The sequence below is a fragment of the Phoenix dactylifera genome, chromosome 12, assembly GCF_009389715.1.
Source record: "Phoenix dactylifera cultivar Barhee BC4 chromosome 12, palm_55x_up_171113_PBpolish2nd_filt_p, whole genome shotgun sequence".
NCBI classification, from domain to species: domain Eukaryota; kingdom Viridiplantae; phylum Streptophyta; class Magnoliopsida; order Arecales; family Arecaceae; genus Phoenix; species Phoenix dactylifera.
The window spans coordinates 1,204,815-1,219,054 of NC_052403.1; the positions used below are offsets into that span (position 1 = coordinate 1,204,815).

Below are 14,240 nucleotides of genomic sequence, written 5' to 3' on the forward strand. Positions count from 1 at the left end.
TGCTCATATAAAGGTTGAACTTCCAAATACCGGTAGAGAACTTACGAAGTACTCATCATGGTACAGGACACTGCATTCAAAAAGATATGCAAAAAAAAAAAATATAAAGATATTTAAATAAATAATAAATTTGTGAGGATAAATATGTAAATAGATAATTGACAAGGATTTACATGTAAATAGTAAATTGGCAAGGATATACATACAATTTTAGATATTTATAAGGAGATATATATATATATATATCTATCTATCTATCTATATATATATATATATATATATATATATATATATATATATATATATATAAAATAATGTTATGCATGACATCTTAGGGGTTTCTTGAATGTAGTATAATTAAAGTATCTGGTGGATTTTTCTACACACGGTGACCATCTATCGATAGGAGGGTTGAAACCTTCTCACTCAGGAAAATTGATACAAAAAGAATAGGGACACCAGAAACATATTTCTTAGTGGAATCTGGTATCCTATTTCTGGGAATTACAAACTCCATGGAAGACCAGAGCACATATATTCCTTCTCAATTTCTTCTTTCCATTCACTTCTTCTGTCAACTTTGCCGAAATGCCTAATTGTCCAAAGCCAAGCTATGCCTACCTCCAAATAGGCCCTAAAGTAGAAAAGCCGCAATCTGAACAAATTCACAGCAGCAGCAAAAGAGAAATAAAATAGAGAATGATAAGCTGCATTTGTTACAGCAAATATAGACCAACAAATAAACGAATTCTTAATTTTCATATGCCATAATGCAAGGACTGATGCCTTGAGATTCAGCATTACTTTTGAACAAATCAAAAGTTGATTGCTTGGATATGCTATCACTAGTCTAAGCCACAATCCCAAACTTGTTGTGCTGGCTATATAAATCCTTTTCCTCCATTTCGCTTAGTTGCAGGCACAAGATCTACAAAAAATTCAGATAGTCCTTCCTTAATATTTGATCCGTATAATTTTTGGTCTATATGCACCCTTTCTTTGTTTTTGCATGTAATTAACTCACTCTTTCATGCCCGTGTATCCCTCAAAACCATGCCATCACTAGTGACTGATAAGTTTCTCTAAGACCCTTGCATTCTCGATCAGAGATTTATGTTCAAGCTTGTTTATACCTTCAAATTTCATCTCAGATTTTTTAAGCTGACACAACCCACATCTAGGCGGTGCCTTCTTCGCAGTTTCTTCATCTGAAGCATGCCGGGATCACAACAATGATGGCATTGTCTTCATTGCAATAATAAGCGTAGTCAGAAATAGTGCTTCTGTTCACATTTCAAATTGAGGGATTAAAATGCCAAAGATTGAGACATTGCTCACAAGATTGAGATATTCCTCAACCAAAAATATTGGATCCCTCTCTCGTTAAATTTATGAAGTATAGAGGGTGAAAAACAAAGACATGCTACGAGTAAGATAAGGTCTGTGGAAAGAGCTTTAGTGCATGGTTTGGCAGATCCCCATAGCCAACAATATTGAAGGCTGAGTGCAACAACAACCCATCAACTCCCCAATCACATTTTGATGACACCACTGGACTTGTGAAAGCAAATCACATGGTACTATCACTATTATTATTTTCTTGGGGTGGAGGAATGGGAAACAACCCATCTGAGGCTTCATTTCAAAGGGATAGAGAGAAATTAAATATCATACCAACATGGTCTACAGAAACTTTTTATAATAGAAAAGGAAGCAAGGTCACTTGGCGGAGTTGGGCATTTCATTTGACTAGAGCCACCAACACAATAAAGAGGGATGAAACTGACTGAAGAAAGAGACACAGAAAGCACGAAGTGCATCAAGTTTGTTCACAAATGGAGGAGGAAACACTTGAAATGAGAGCATTACAAAGAAAACTTAGGGTGCTGCAAAACTGGGAGAGGTACTAGTGATCAGCCAAGGGTAAGTCAATACCCGAACCAACCCCCCTTGCATAGTGGTGGCGGGGGAGTGCTTGCAATTGAATTGACCAACAAACAAAACCACCAGCACCACATGGCAAGGAGAGTCTGAGGTGCGTTCTTGACTTGCCACAAATAAAGCTTCCATTCTCCTCTCCTTCTTCTCCTGCTCATCAGGAAAACATGGTTAGAGCACAAATAGACTCAGTTCTTTACTAAAGGAGATGTCAATTACCAGGAGAGCAGTGGAAAATTTTTTTTTGAAAAGAGGGATTTGAATGAAAAGTATAACTAGCAAAACCAGATGGTGCAACTAGTTTTAGGAGTAATACAAACTTTTGAAAAACGGGTTACTGTTAATGAGACAGCAAAATTTTCAAAAAAGAAGACTAAATAAGTTCATACGATAAAAGTTAAAATTTTTGCAATCCTAAGAAACACAAAAGCTTCCTCCTTTAAATTCTCACTGCAGGCCTTATTCAAGTAAATTTTGCAAAGAAAATCAGATTAAGAAATAGAACATGTTCAGGTCCCTATGCCACTACTTAGAAATTCATATCCATAATGTGAAAAAAAAAATACCCTAACCATAATGCATGTATACCTAAGTTTCTTTAGCTCTTAATTTCCTCTATAGAACGCAATGAAGATTCAGGAACCACAATAATTTCCTCTATAGAATACAATGAAGATTCAGGAACGCATGTATACCCACCCCTTCTGCCACTTCCCTTTGCTTCCGATCCCCAGAAAAAACTACCTCAAACCCCTATCCAGAAGCATTCAAAACCTTCAAAATTCTCCTATCTTTAATACCAATAAAAGAACCTAACTTCAAGACTAGAAGTAAACCTTTCTTGAGGTGGGAAAGAAAGCTCAGTGAAGCTTCCTCCCAAGTTCTGGAAACGTTTAACTCACCTTTATATTGTAGTCTTTAGGCTTGCTGGGCATTTTCACCCGAGACCGCAGCCTTGATTCTTTCGACAGTGCAGGCGATGAGGCTGTTGACGGTCGCCACTGAACCAAGGGAGAGTTTGGCAGTTGGGACTGAGTCGACCAGGATTTGGAACGCAACGGTCAGGAGGGATCCACCAGAACCAACCTCCCCTATGCTCCCAGTAGGGCCATCAGGGAGGATGGCGAAGCCTGATGGCAGAAGTGCAACATAGTTGGGGTCACCACCATTTAGAACCACATTCATAGCAGCAAAATCTACTGGTGCATAGATCACGTAGGAGCCCGTCGGGTCGGTGCAGCTCTCTTGTAGTATCAGCATGTTGCTCTGGTTTGAGTTTGCGCTCTATGATCGAATGAGTTATGTTTAGTACATTTAATTCAAGTAGTGAAAAATAAGGAAGTATGCACTTGAGATTCATAAAAGCAGATAGATGATAAAAATGAACAAGAGTTTGGTTATTTGAAATTGGACTAAATGCATGCATGATGACATGAAAGTGCAATCCAGTTACAAAAAGTAAGACAAGAGACTGAACAATTTTTTGATAGTTCTGAGCTTACATTGACGCGGAGGAGGGAGACGCAGTTGCCATGATCTCGGCCGTTGGCGATGTGAGCCATTTCCTGAACCACGCCACCATTGGAGAGGATATCCCACTGTAAACACACCCATAATCCAGAGAGAAGTGAGAATATTTACGCATACAAATCCACAGTCCAAATACAAATACATCATTTCCAAAGACTTGAGATAGATGAAGTGGTCCTAGTAAGACAAGCAAATACTTTATACCATTCTTTGCTTAGGAGGTTTTGTAGCATGGGTAAATACAACTAAATGTATCATATGACATAATGAAGTATAACGAATAGAGAATAAGTACCAACTCACGGTGAAGCATGGTTCCTTCCCAAATGAAGAATTGGATCAATCAGAGTTATATATAAAATATTATCTACTAGAGAGACTGGCAAATCAGAAGTTCAATAACATCTCAAGGGATCTTGTAATTGTTTTAGTAAACAGAATAAACTTCGGTGTTCTAATATAAGTAGTCAGCTAATGAACATCTGGTGTTCATAGTGATAGTTGCCATAATGTCATCACCATAATGTGGTAATTTACTAGATAAAGGCACTTTGACTGAATGTGTTACATAGGAACAAAGCAAACTCTGCATAGAAAAATTTTATCCCAGCACTTAAAATTCACCAAATATACTCATAATGGACGTACTATGACAGCTTATTTTGCTATTAATAACTGAAATGGGACTACTAGAATTTCATGGCAATGCTCATGAGAACTACTAAGAAAAAGGTTAAAAAACTGGATATGACTATTGGTAGCTTGAAGGACTTTAAAAGAAGGTATTGTTATCATTAGTAACTTACATCACATACAATCAAAAAAAATACAAGTATTGTAACTGTAGCAGCAAATTATATTAGTCCAACGAAGAGCTGTCTTTATTAAAATAAGAACTAGCTAGGTCTCAGGTCAGTAGCATCGATCACTTATTCTACTGAAATTTTGAAATGAAATCTAAGCATATGTCATCCTCATGTTGAACAAACAAAAGAATATATTCAGCTATTCTGATCAATATACCTCACTACGAGAGCTCTCATCACGGAGGAAATCGAAGACCCTCTTTGGTGGAACAGGAAGCCAGAAGGAAGTGGCAGCATTGAGGACGATACCAGGCGGCCTGCCGGGATCATCAATGCTCTTTCTCGTCATAACCCTAACATCCTCTGCACCACTACCAGATAAAGTAGTCCACTGATGTGTAGTTGAGGCAGTCACACCACCACAAAAGCTCATAACCATCCTCTCAGCTAGCTTCAACATGCTCTTCCTCCCTTCTGGACTAGTTATTACTGTGATACCAAATTATTAAAACAAAAGTATATTAATAATTCATCCATCTAAGAGAAAATCATATACCTTCACAACATATTTCAGATTATTACTGAATTCAATTATTTAAAACAAAGGAGTGGTTAATTACCACCAATGTCCCCAGAGGGGATGTTGCTAGCCATTACGCTTGCTAGGCGCTCACACTGCCGATCCAGAGTACTGACCCACCGTTTCGCACCAAACGCTAGGCCTGAGTTAACCAAAGGCTTGTATATATTGTGAACAGACCTATCATCTACTTCAACATGTTCAACCCAAATCACCTGTGAAATATTAAAAGAAAAAGAAGAGTGCTGCATTAATGTCAATGAGATAGAGATGATATAATATAAGCCAGAGGTAAATTTGATATTATCAGGTGGCAAACAAGAACTCATAGAGCCGATTACAGATAGTTGGGAAAAGACTTAACTGATATGGTTATGATCATATGAATTTTAGATAGAGATGATATAATGTATCCAGAGGTAAATTTGATATTATCAGGTGGCAAATAAGAACTCATAGAGCTGATTACAGATAGTTAGGAAAGGACTTAGACGATATGGTTATGATCAGATGTGAATTCAACATGACTAATCTATTCATATGTGAATCTTTACCTTTGAGTAACCATTTGGCATTTCTTGAATCAAGCAGCCTGATGGCCTTCTTCGACATCTCAATACAGGGCTGGGGCGTAAGCTGTCCAAGGAAACATCAACTACTGCCCAGGTTCCATCGGCATGTTGCTTGCAATACCTCACAAATAAACTCTCACGAGTTGGAACCAGCGGAGACGGTACTTGAAATTCTGCCGACATCTGACAGTTTAGAATGTTAAGGTCATTGTTCTCGTTAAACTGGAAGAAAAACTTATCAAAAAAGCTAACATTAGATATTCTTTTAAGAAGAAAGGAAGCTGCAAATGAGTTATATAAGCAAAGTTTTAGTGCATGATACAGATAGTATTCTCCCAAGAGAACACTCTGGAGTCTTTTCTGATGTAGAGAGGCTACAGAAATTTGAGTACATAATCTCCAAGGCTGCATTAAGCTAATTTTGGGTTTTAGCCACACAAAATTTATATTATTGTGTTTTCTTCTCGCACTTACGGATCAAAGAGGCATGGAATCAAGTAACAGGAGTGTGTAAGGCTATCACATTTTGTTGGTGTCGAGTTAAGAACTTGCCATAAAAAATATAAAGGTGAGAAATCAGAAAACAGTCTTGTGAACAAAAACGTGATTAACTGGGATTTTTTTTGAGCAAATGAAAGTCATTTAAAGTAATTTAACATCAAACTTTAATTTATTGCGCTCGGCTTTAGTGTTCCTTGAGGTAGATGTCTCACATAGCTCCTCCATCATACAATTTCTATTTCTTCAGCTACAGACTGATAGGAAAGAGAAAAGCTATATGCTCTTTATTTGGGTTACCCTATGACAATAAGAACCCTCTAGTTTTCTTCAAGGTGGATCTTTGCATATTTATACATTTCATATTATCTTTCTTTGCCTCTCTCTATGATCTGTAATAAATTTGCAACCTATTACTACTAGTAATTCCATTATTTGAAAAAAAAACAATCTTAGAGCATATATAAGTTTGTATATAGTAGCATGGTTTTGCAAAATGTTAAGTAATTAATTACTATCTGCAGATTCTTGAAACAAGAAATTGATATTAGTAATGTTTAAATGCATCCCTGATTGCGGGCATAGATGTGTTAATGTGTTTAACAACCTGATGGACAGATTTTCATCTCATTAGCATTAAATAATTGAAACCAAATTTCATCCAAAAGAAATTTTAAACCTATCTTAAACAAGGCTATCTTCTTGTGGTTGCACCCTCCTCCATCAGGAGGAGCTTCTATCTTGTTGTTTCCCAAAGAGTTTGACGTGAGTAATTCTTCCACCATTTCTATGAAGTAATTGGTCGTCCCCCACCATTATTCTCAAGAAAATAAAATCATCAATATTTAATCTAATTAACCATCGCATCTATCACATAAATCATGCCAGTTAAAAAAATACCTTTAGCTTAGTGTCATATGCCTTACTAAGGAAATTGTGGAACATGAGATTAATTTCATGACGTATGTGGGCCTAGATACATGCAATTTAGAACAAGAACAGTTTGGAAAACTAAATATTTTTAAAGGACTGTTTTCAGAAAATTAGTTATTGATACAGAACACAAAACATTACGAAGCTCTATCATATCAGAAATTAGTCAGAATTACTTATCAACAAGCCACTGGAATAAAAAAAAGTCGACATATCACTTAAAATAAAATGTTAGCCTTGAATACTGATTTCTCTAAACTATTCCCATAGAGCAGCACAGAATAATGTCCCTCTCGAAGGAAAAAAAGAAATATTGTAGTTTGCCAGACCACGTACTGCTTCAAGGTTTTTGAAGCTATTAACATTACGATTACTTCAAGAAAAGAGAGCCTATATACACACACATACACACAGGGAGAGAGAGAGAGAGAGAGAGAGAGAGAGAGAGAGAGAGAGAGAGAGAGAGAGAGAGAGAGAGAGGTACCACTTGCAGAGCTCCATTATAGTTTCCTGCTACTCCGGTTGATAGCACTTCAAAAGTTAAAGCTCTTGACACAATGCTAGAAAACACCGAGGACCATTGATTCTATGAAAGATTAAGTAGTTATATAATTAAATACAAATCCATAATCAAAGAAGAAAGCAATAAATCGATAGCTATCATACCACATCCATGAGTATCTCAACGAGATTGATGTGATTCATGATGACCACTGCAGTCTCGCGAGAGGCCTCTGACTTGAATCCAAATGGTTTCGGACCGATACCTCTCGGAAACGTCCTGATGTATTCCTCTTCATTTAGGGTTTCAATTGGGTTTTCGAGCCCCGGGGCCCAAAGTGGCTCACCAAGCTGTGCCATCCGAATAAGCTCCTCCATTGCAGCCACCGCGAGCTCGATAACCATTGGCTTCTCGAACTCGGGCTGGCATGAAACACTCCTAAGCAGCTCCCCAGCTCCAAATGTTTCACCTCCAATGCCTGGTTGGACCCCAAACGCCCCGCTCACCACAAGATCCAGCGGCGAGCGTGAAGTTATTGGAGGAGAGAGCAGCGGGTACGACACCACTGGCTTCCCAACGTACTTCGCAGCGATTCCGGATATGCGATCGATCTATTTAAGACCACAAGAAGAGTGTTAGAAGTAATGCAACTAAACCTAAGCTCTTTAATCATTTGCTGAGATGATATGAATCACTTACCTCCTCCCTTAACCGAGCATTCTCGATCCTCAGATGGTGTTCGTCGAAGGACATCTCCCCAAGAGCAGCGGGACCACCACAGCTGGGGCATGAGGCGTTGCTGAGGGCTTCCTTGTACCTCAAGTTCTCAGTCCGGAGCTTCTCATTGTCGGCCCTTAGATGAGCGTTCTCCTGCCGCTCATGTTGAGTCTATGAGGGAAGTAAAGAGAAAAAGGAGAGATTAGAGGATGACATAATTCTAGCAGAGCAAGCTAAGAGTGATTACTATGAATTCCTACCCAACATAAGATAGACTAATACACTAATACTGTGGCGCAGGAACGTTTACAGTACGTCTAAAAGTATAATTTTTTTTAGCAAGAACGTCGTCGGTGGCTGATATGCAGCGCAATGAGCTAAAAAAGTGTCGTTCTTTTTTTTTATTTATTTCTATTTTTCCTTTTGCAATTTTTTTTTTCATGTATGTGTGGATGGAGGTTTAAACCTTCATTTGGGTGCGCTTGTTTTGGAACCAGAACTTGACTTGGAGGGGCTCTAACCCAAGCTCTCGGCTCAGCTCCTTTCGCTGCTTGTCATCAGGGTGGGGGCATTCCTTGAAGAAACTGAGAGGAAATAAAGAGTAAGATTAGAGGATTCACATCTAAAGAAGAAGAAGAATTAAAAGTAGGCCTCCTTGTTTTAATTTTGTTATGTTGAGAAAACTGCAGAATAATTCACGAGCCAAGAGAATAAGGATTTACAGAAGAGCAAAAATCCAAGTAAAGCTGAAATCGGATATCTCTTGTTTTCTAATTCACTTTTTTCCAACTAAAAAAAATGGGAATTTGAATCTAAAAAGGAAAAAATAAGAAGAAGTTTCTCTTTTCATAGTAGTTCTATGCATCAAAAATAGATCATATCGAGTCCAAGGGAAAATGTGAGTTAAAGAGAAAGAAATGATGGAGTTGTTGGGCGTGAAGTAATAAATAGATAGAAGTAATTTTTTTAAAAAATTTCTTTGGAGTAAAAAGAAAACAATCGAAAATGAGATTTTGGAGAGTAAAGTGATGAGATATTAGTAATCAACATCATTTTTTTCCCCTATGATTCCTTTGGTAATAGGAATAGGAGTCAGAAAATTACGCTTCCATCTCCTGGATCTGATGCTGGGTATGGCGGTGGTAACGCTTCTTTCGCGGCCGCTGGTTGGCATCCTGGTCATCACCGGATGCCCCCTCTATATTCTCACTTCCCGACTTGCTCTCGAAGTCCTCTTCCCGAGTCCTTACCATCTCGCTCTCGGCCGTGGTTGTCTGCGGGATCTCCACAAGCTGATGCTGGTGTTGGAGTGGGAGTTGCTGCCCTTCCAAAATGCTTGGCTGCAAATATTTGCAAGCAAAAAACAGTATAAAACTTCATTTTTTTTCCCAGTGATCAGCTTACCTTCAAAAGACAAAGAAAGAAACCATGGAAGGAAGAAAGAAAATATGGGTAAAGGTATATGTTTAGAAGCATCCAGAGGAAGGAATAGCCTTTTAATGCCAACCTCGGATAAATTTGAAAAAGAAAATGGAAGCCGAAGATAAATCCCCTACCAAAACAGCTTAGATCTATCAAGAATGCTCCCGAAAGATTGACAGTTTCACAATAAATTTTGAAAGTGGGAGAAGTAGTAAATCTATAAAGTGAAAAGTGGGGTGGAGAATGAAGAAAGACTGCACAATTGAGATCTATGTCTTGAGAAATGGAAGATATAACAAGAAAGCTCCGCTCCCCATTCCTCTCTCTCACACACACACGAGATCAAGAGGAAAATAAAGGAGGATAAGAGAGTATAAGTCTTTCTGTCTTCCTCTAATATATAGAAGGTATGTAAGGACTCTCCTCTTGCTCTCTATAAGTACATGCATGAAGGGAAGAGTAGAGAGAAGAATGAAAAAAGACTGCCTTTTTTTTTATGAAAAAAGGACTGCCCTTTATATTACAATTGAGATCTATGTATAGAGAAACGGAAAATATAACAGGTTTGAAGGGTATGCAAGGACTAGCCTCTTGTGTTCTGTATAAGAGCAGTATCAGACGATTCACCTCTCACTTTGCTTCTCAGAAACCGAGGAGGATTTAAACTCAAATGGCTCAAAACACTCGCCTAATAACAACCAGCAGCCCCTTAGAAAAACCCCCTAAAACCCAAAAGATAAAAAAGCAAAAAGACCAAAATCCAAGCAAAACAAGGAGGAATAGAGCAGTCCCCACTGCAAGCACCGATATCAGCCTCACACGCTGCATATTCTCTCAACATAGAGACCATCTATACCCCACTTCGGGGGGAAGGGAAAGAAAAAAGAAAAATCTAAAGTAGAACTCAGAAATGTTTGTACATGCAGACCTGGCCAAGGGACAGTGCTGATGAGGACCCATAGCCAGCACCGGTATTCCTTCCGATCATCGACGGCACATTTCTTGCCGGAATCATGATACCTGTAGGCATATTTCTCTCTACCAAACCCTAATTCTACTCCCCCTCACCTTCTCTTTCTGCATATCTCTACCTCTGTTGCTCTTTTCCGACTTCTTTTCCTTTCAAATGGGCTTCGGCTCGTGGGCAGAGCTATTCAGTGGCTTACATGTTGAGAGCGACGAGAGGTGAAGCTAGGCTTTGGTTTCCAAGGTACTCACTGGACATAGAAGGAGAAAGAAGAGAGAAAAGAGATGTATAGAGCCTTTGACACCAGATAACTAGACACAACCAAGATAACGGGAGGAGAATAAACAACAAATCTCCGTGACACACACACACACACTCTCTCCCTTTCTTTTTGGAAAAAAAAAGGATTTAGTGCATGCAAGGAAGACACTAGAGAAGTTTTTTAGGAAGACGCACCACGAGAGAAGCCATTAGAAGGCTGGAAGAAGGTGAGGAGAGGTGGAGAAGGGTAAAGGGAAAGGGAGGAAGAAGAGAAAGGAGAAAGGGGAATAGGCGGAAAGGATGCGGTGAGGAGGAATTATTGCAGCGCGTATTGAGAGGGTGCAATTGCATTTATTGAGAGAGGGTGGTGTTATTGCTTCATCCACAGAGAGAGAGAGAGAGAGAGAGAGAGAGAGAGAGAGCGTATTTGCTTTAAATTTTTCCACAAGATGGGTATATGGCGGAAGGGATGACGGCTGCCAAACTCCAAAGTTTACTGTGGTTCTGGATGAAAGATACGCACTGTGTACATAGAAATATACATGTGAATCCAGCTGAAGTACGTATTCACCCTTTGGGGGTATTTGTCATCGGCTTCTAATTGATAATAGTTACAAAGAAAAAGAAGGCATTTTTATATTCCATTATTCTATCCTCTTATACTTGTTAATATTATTTCCAAGCATACTTTGTGACAAAAGCATTGTTGACCGAATGAGAAACAAATATGGATACCAGGTCTGAGACGGAAGTGAGAAATGTTTCATTTGAAATTATTTGGATTAATGTATTGCAAGGGCTGAGTAAGAACCAAATCTAGGAAGTGGTTCATTTATATAGAGAAAGGATACACATGATTCCAAGATATAATTAATTACACTTTGAATGATTACAATTTAATTATCTTTATCTGAGTTGCGAAAGAAGATGGAGCGGCCTAGTCCCAATTGATACTAAACATTCATAAATTTGAGAAACTACTGTATATCAATTAGTTACTAAATATGTCATTCTGTTTGTCTATATGACAAAAAAAACAAAATGCTCTTCTTCTAATAAAGTTAATTAATAATGACAATCATGTTTTTTTATAAATAAGGTTCAAATAAAGTTGACCTTATGTGGAAGGGTTACCTTTAACCATGATTACCATGCCACTTTTACAACTCCTGCCCCCTCCAAACCTCAAATAAAATTAATGAAAATTTAATATCTATTTGTTTTTTTGACAGGACTCTAACAAGCAGTCTCTTCATCACCACTAGCATTTAATTTTAAGTCTTGCACAATTGCACATATTAATACTTATATTGCACATATCTATACCAGTTCTTGCATACGGTAACATTGTTCATGCACACATCTATATTATCTTTGCACACACTTATATCTGTGTATACATAATTATTTGTAATTGTATAATAGACTATAAATATGTATAGCTATCAGAGATGGAGAATTAAAAAAACTTTGAAATTTATGGCAGGACAGAAACTAAAAGTTATATTACACTAAAATTGAACTATATATGAATTTTAGTTATTAACTCTTATGGTGAAATAAGTATCATAAATAAAAGAAAAATAATCTCATTCAACGTAGTAGTTTTTTAAGCTATTTTCTCAAATAAATACTTTAATCTTGAATTACATCAAAAATAGATAATTATTTAGTAAGTAGTACTGAACTAATTTACAAGTGAAATAACAAGTGTATAACTACTATCAAGATCCATAGCATATTAGCAACAATTATTATCAATTCAAAGAGTAAATTGCAAAGCACCTACATGAGTGAGATGCTACCATTCAAGGTCCTAGTAAACCCACACTCAAAAGGTCTTTTATATTGTTATGACACACATAATATGGCAAAATATAATCAAAACAGCATCTTTAATTTCTTAAGTGCTAAATCATAATAGCCATTACGAATTACGATGGCATATAACAACTCATAACAACAAAATAATATAGTGATTGTGCTAAATCATAATAGTTATGTGGCATGTGCTAAATCATAATTTAGGAAGTGTTGGGGGAAAAAATAGACCACCCCACACATACAATTAAAGCACCCAAATCTCACAACAAGCCTGAGCTCATCATGCAGGCCGAGCTCAGAGAGCCGAGCCGAGCTCAGAAGACTAAGGCCAGAAGGCCGAGCACAGAAGGCTGCCGAGCTCATCCAGGCCGCCGAGCACAGAAGGCTGCCGAGCTCATCCAGGCCGAGCTCATAGGCCGAGCCGAGCTCAGAAGGCTGCCGAGCTCATCCAGACAGCCGAACTCAGAAGACTAAGGCTAGAAGGCCGAGCACAGAAGCTGTCGAGCTCATCCAGGCCGCCGAGCACAGAAGGCTGCCGAGCTCATCCAGGCCGAGCTCATAGGCCGAGCCGAGCTCAGAAGGCTGCCGAGCTCATCCAGACAGCCGAACTCAGAAGGCTAAGGCCAGAAAGCTGCCGAGCACAGCAGACCGAGCACAGAAGGCCGAGCACAGCAAGCCGAGACCAGAAGGCCGAGCACAGAAGGCCGAGCACAGCAGGCCAAGCACAGAAGGCTGCCGAGCACAGAAGGCCGAGCATAGAAGGCCGAGCACAGCAGGCCGAGCACAGAAGGCCGAGCACAGCAGGCCGAGACCAGAAGGCTGAGCTGACCTCAGAAGGCCGACCTCGTCGTCTATATACTGCGGCCATCCCCTGCAGCAGCCTCACCGCACCATGCTTTACTTGCCGGCCACGCCACGACATATTAATCAGGAACCATACCCTGCTACGACTGTCAACGCCTCACCATTCCCAAGAATGTACTGCACTGCGCGCCACAAGCAAGCTCTGGCTACGCGCCATCTCCTCCCATGATGGGAACGGGCCATCCACGGCAACTCATTACTTCACACGCCCACGTTCAATCGTGACGGTAACCCATCAATTCGCCCAGTCACATCACATGTAACCCTGCCACTCTCCCTATAAAAAGGAAGGCTTCTTCCTCCCAAAAGGGGGCTTCGGACTGGAAAAGACAGTCCCTCTCCTTCTCCAAAATTATGTCCCCCTCTGACTTAAGCATCGAAGGGCCCGCGCCGGAAAAGTCCGGCCACCGGCTTCTTGCAGGTCCCCCGGAGGACGCCACTCGCCGACGGATCGCCGTCCGCCAGTGTTCGCCGGAGCTCCTCCTCCTCGGTTCGCGGTCGCCCCCGGGTCCAATTTCCAGCAGCAGGAAGAATTAGATGGTGTGACAGAAGATAAAATTAATATACAAATCGAGATTTAACTTTAAAAGGATTTTAGTTTTTCATAATCGTTTTCACTAGTCATGGTTATTTACAAAAAGTTGTAACCTCTTCTAATTAGAAGATGAATCCAACCTAGATTATATAACTATAACTTTACTAGTATAAGTAGAGGAATAGTGTAATAGTTTTATTAATTTTTAATGAATATAAAAGAGCTCAAAATCTAGCTTCCTAGTTCCTAATATTTTCTAATAGTTTAATTTTAGATATTCGAGTTGAGTGG

At 39.2% G+C, this 14,240-nt stretch overlaps 1 protein-coding gene across 2 annotated transcripts; it reads right to left on the reverse strand.

Moving 5' to 3' along the window:
* Positions 1-1,651: 1,651 nt before the first annotated feature.
* Positions 1,652-11,032, reverse strand: LOC103703476 (homeobox-leucine zipper protein ROC2-like). 2 transcript variants are annotated; one of them, XM_039132243.1, is made up of 12 exons: positions 10,427-11,032; positions 9,181-9,416; positions 8,543-8,660; positions 8,059-8,247; positions 7,524-7,970; positions 7,342-7,443; positions 5,409-5,609; positions 4,895-5,069; positions 4,492-4,763; positions 3,441-3,536; positions 2,841-3,222; positions 1,652-2,088 (listed from the first exon to the last, which is right to left on the reverse strand). In XM_039132243.1, the coding sequence occupies exons 1-11, from the start codon at positions 10,526-10,528 to the stop codon at positions 2,857-2,859; spliced, it is 2,304 nt and encodes a 767-aa protein (XP_038988171.1). In that variant the 5' UTR covers positions 10,529-11,032; the 3' UTR covers positions 1,652-2,088; positions 2,841-2,856. The 2 variants fall into 2 exon arrangements, with proteins under 2 accessions (XP_038988171.1, XP_038988170.1); XM_039132242.1 differs by having other exon boundaries at positions 10,922-10,994.
* Positions 11,033-14,240: the final 3,208 nt, after the last annotated feature.

Coding starts and splice junctions, on each gene's coding strand:
- LOC103703476 (XM_039132243.1), bottom strand. CDS start 10,528: ATGCCTACAGGTATCATGATTCCGGCAAGAAATGTGCCGTCGATGATC. Junction 8,661..9,180: donor CAGATCCAGGAGATGGAAGC/GTAATTTTCTGA, acceptor ATTTCCTCTCAG/TTTCTTCAAGGAATGCCCCC. Junction 7,971..8,058: donor ATGCTCGGTTAAGGGAGGAG/GTAAGTGATTCA, acceptor GGTCTTAAATAG/ATCGATCGCATATCCGGAAT.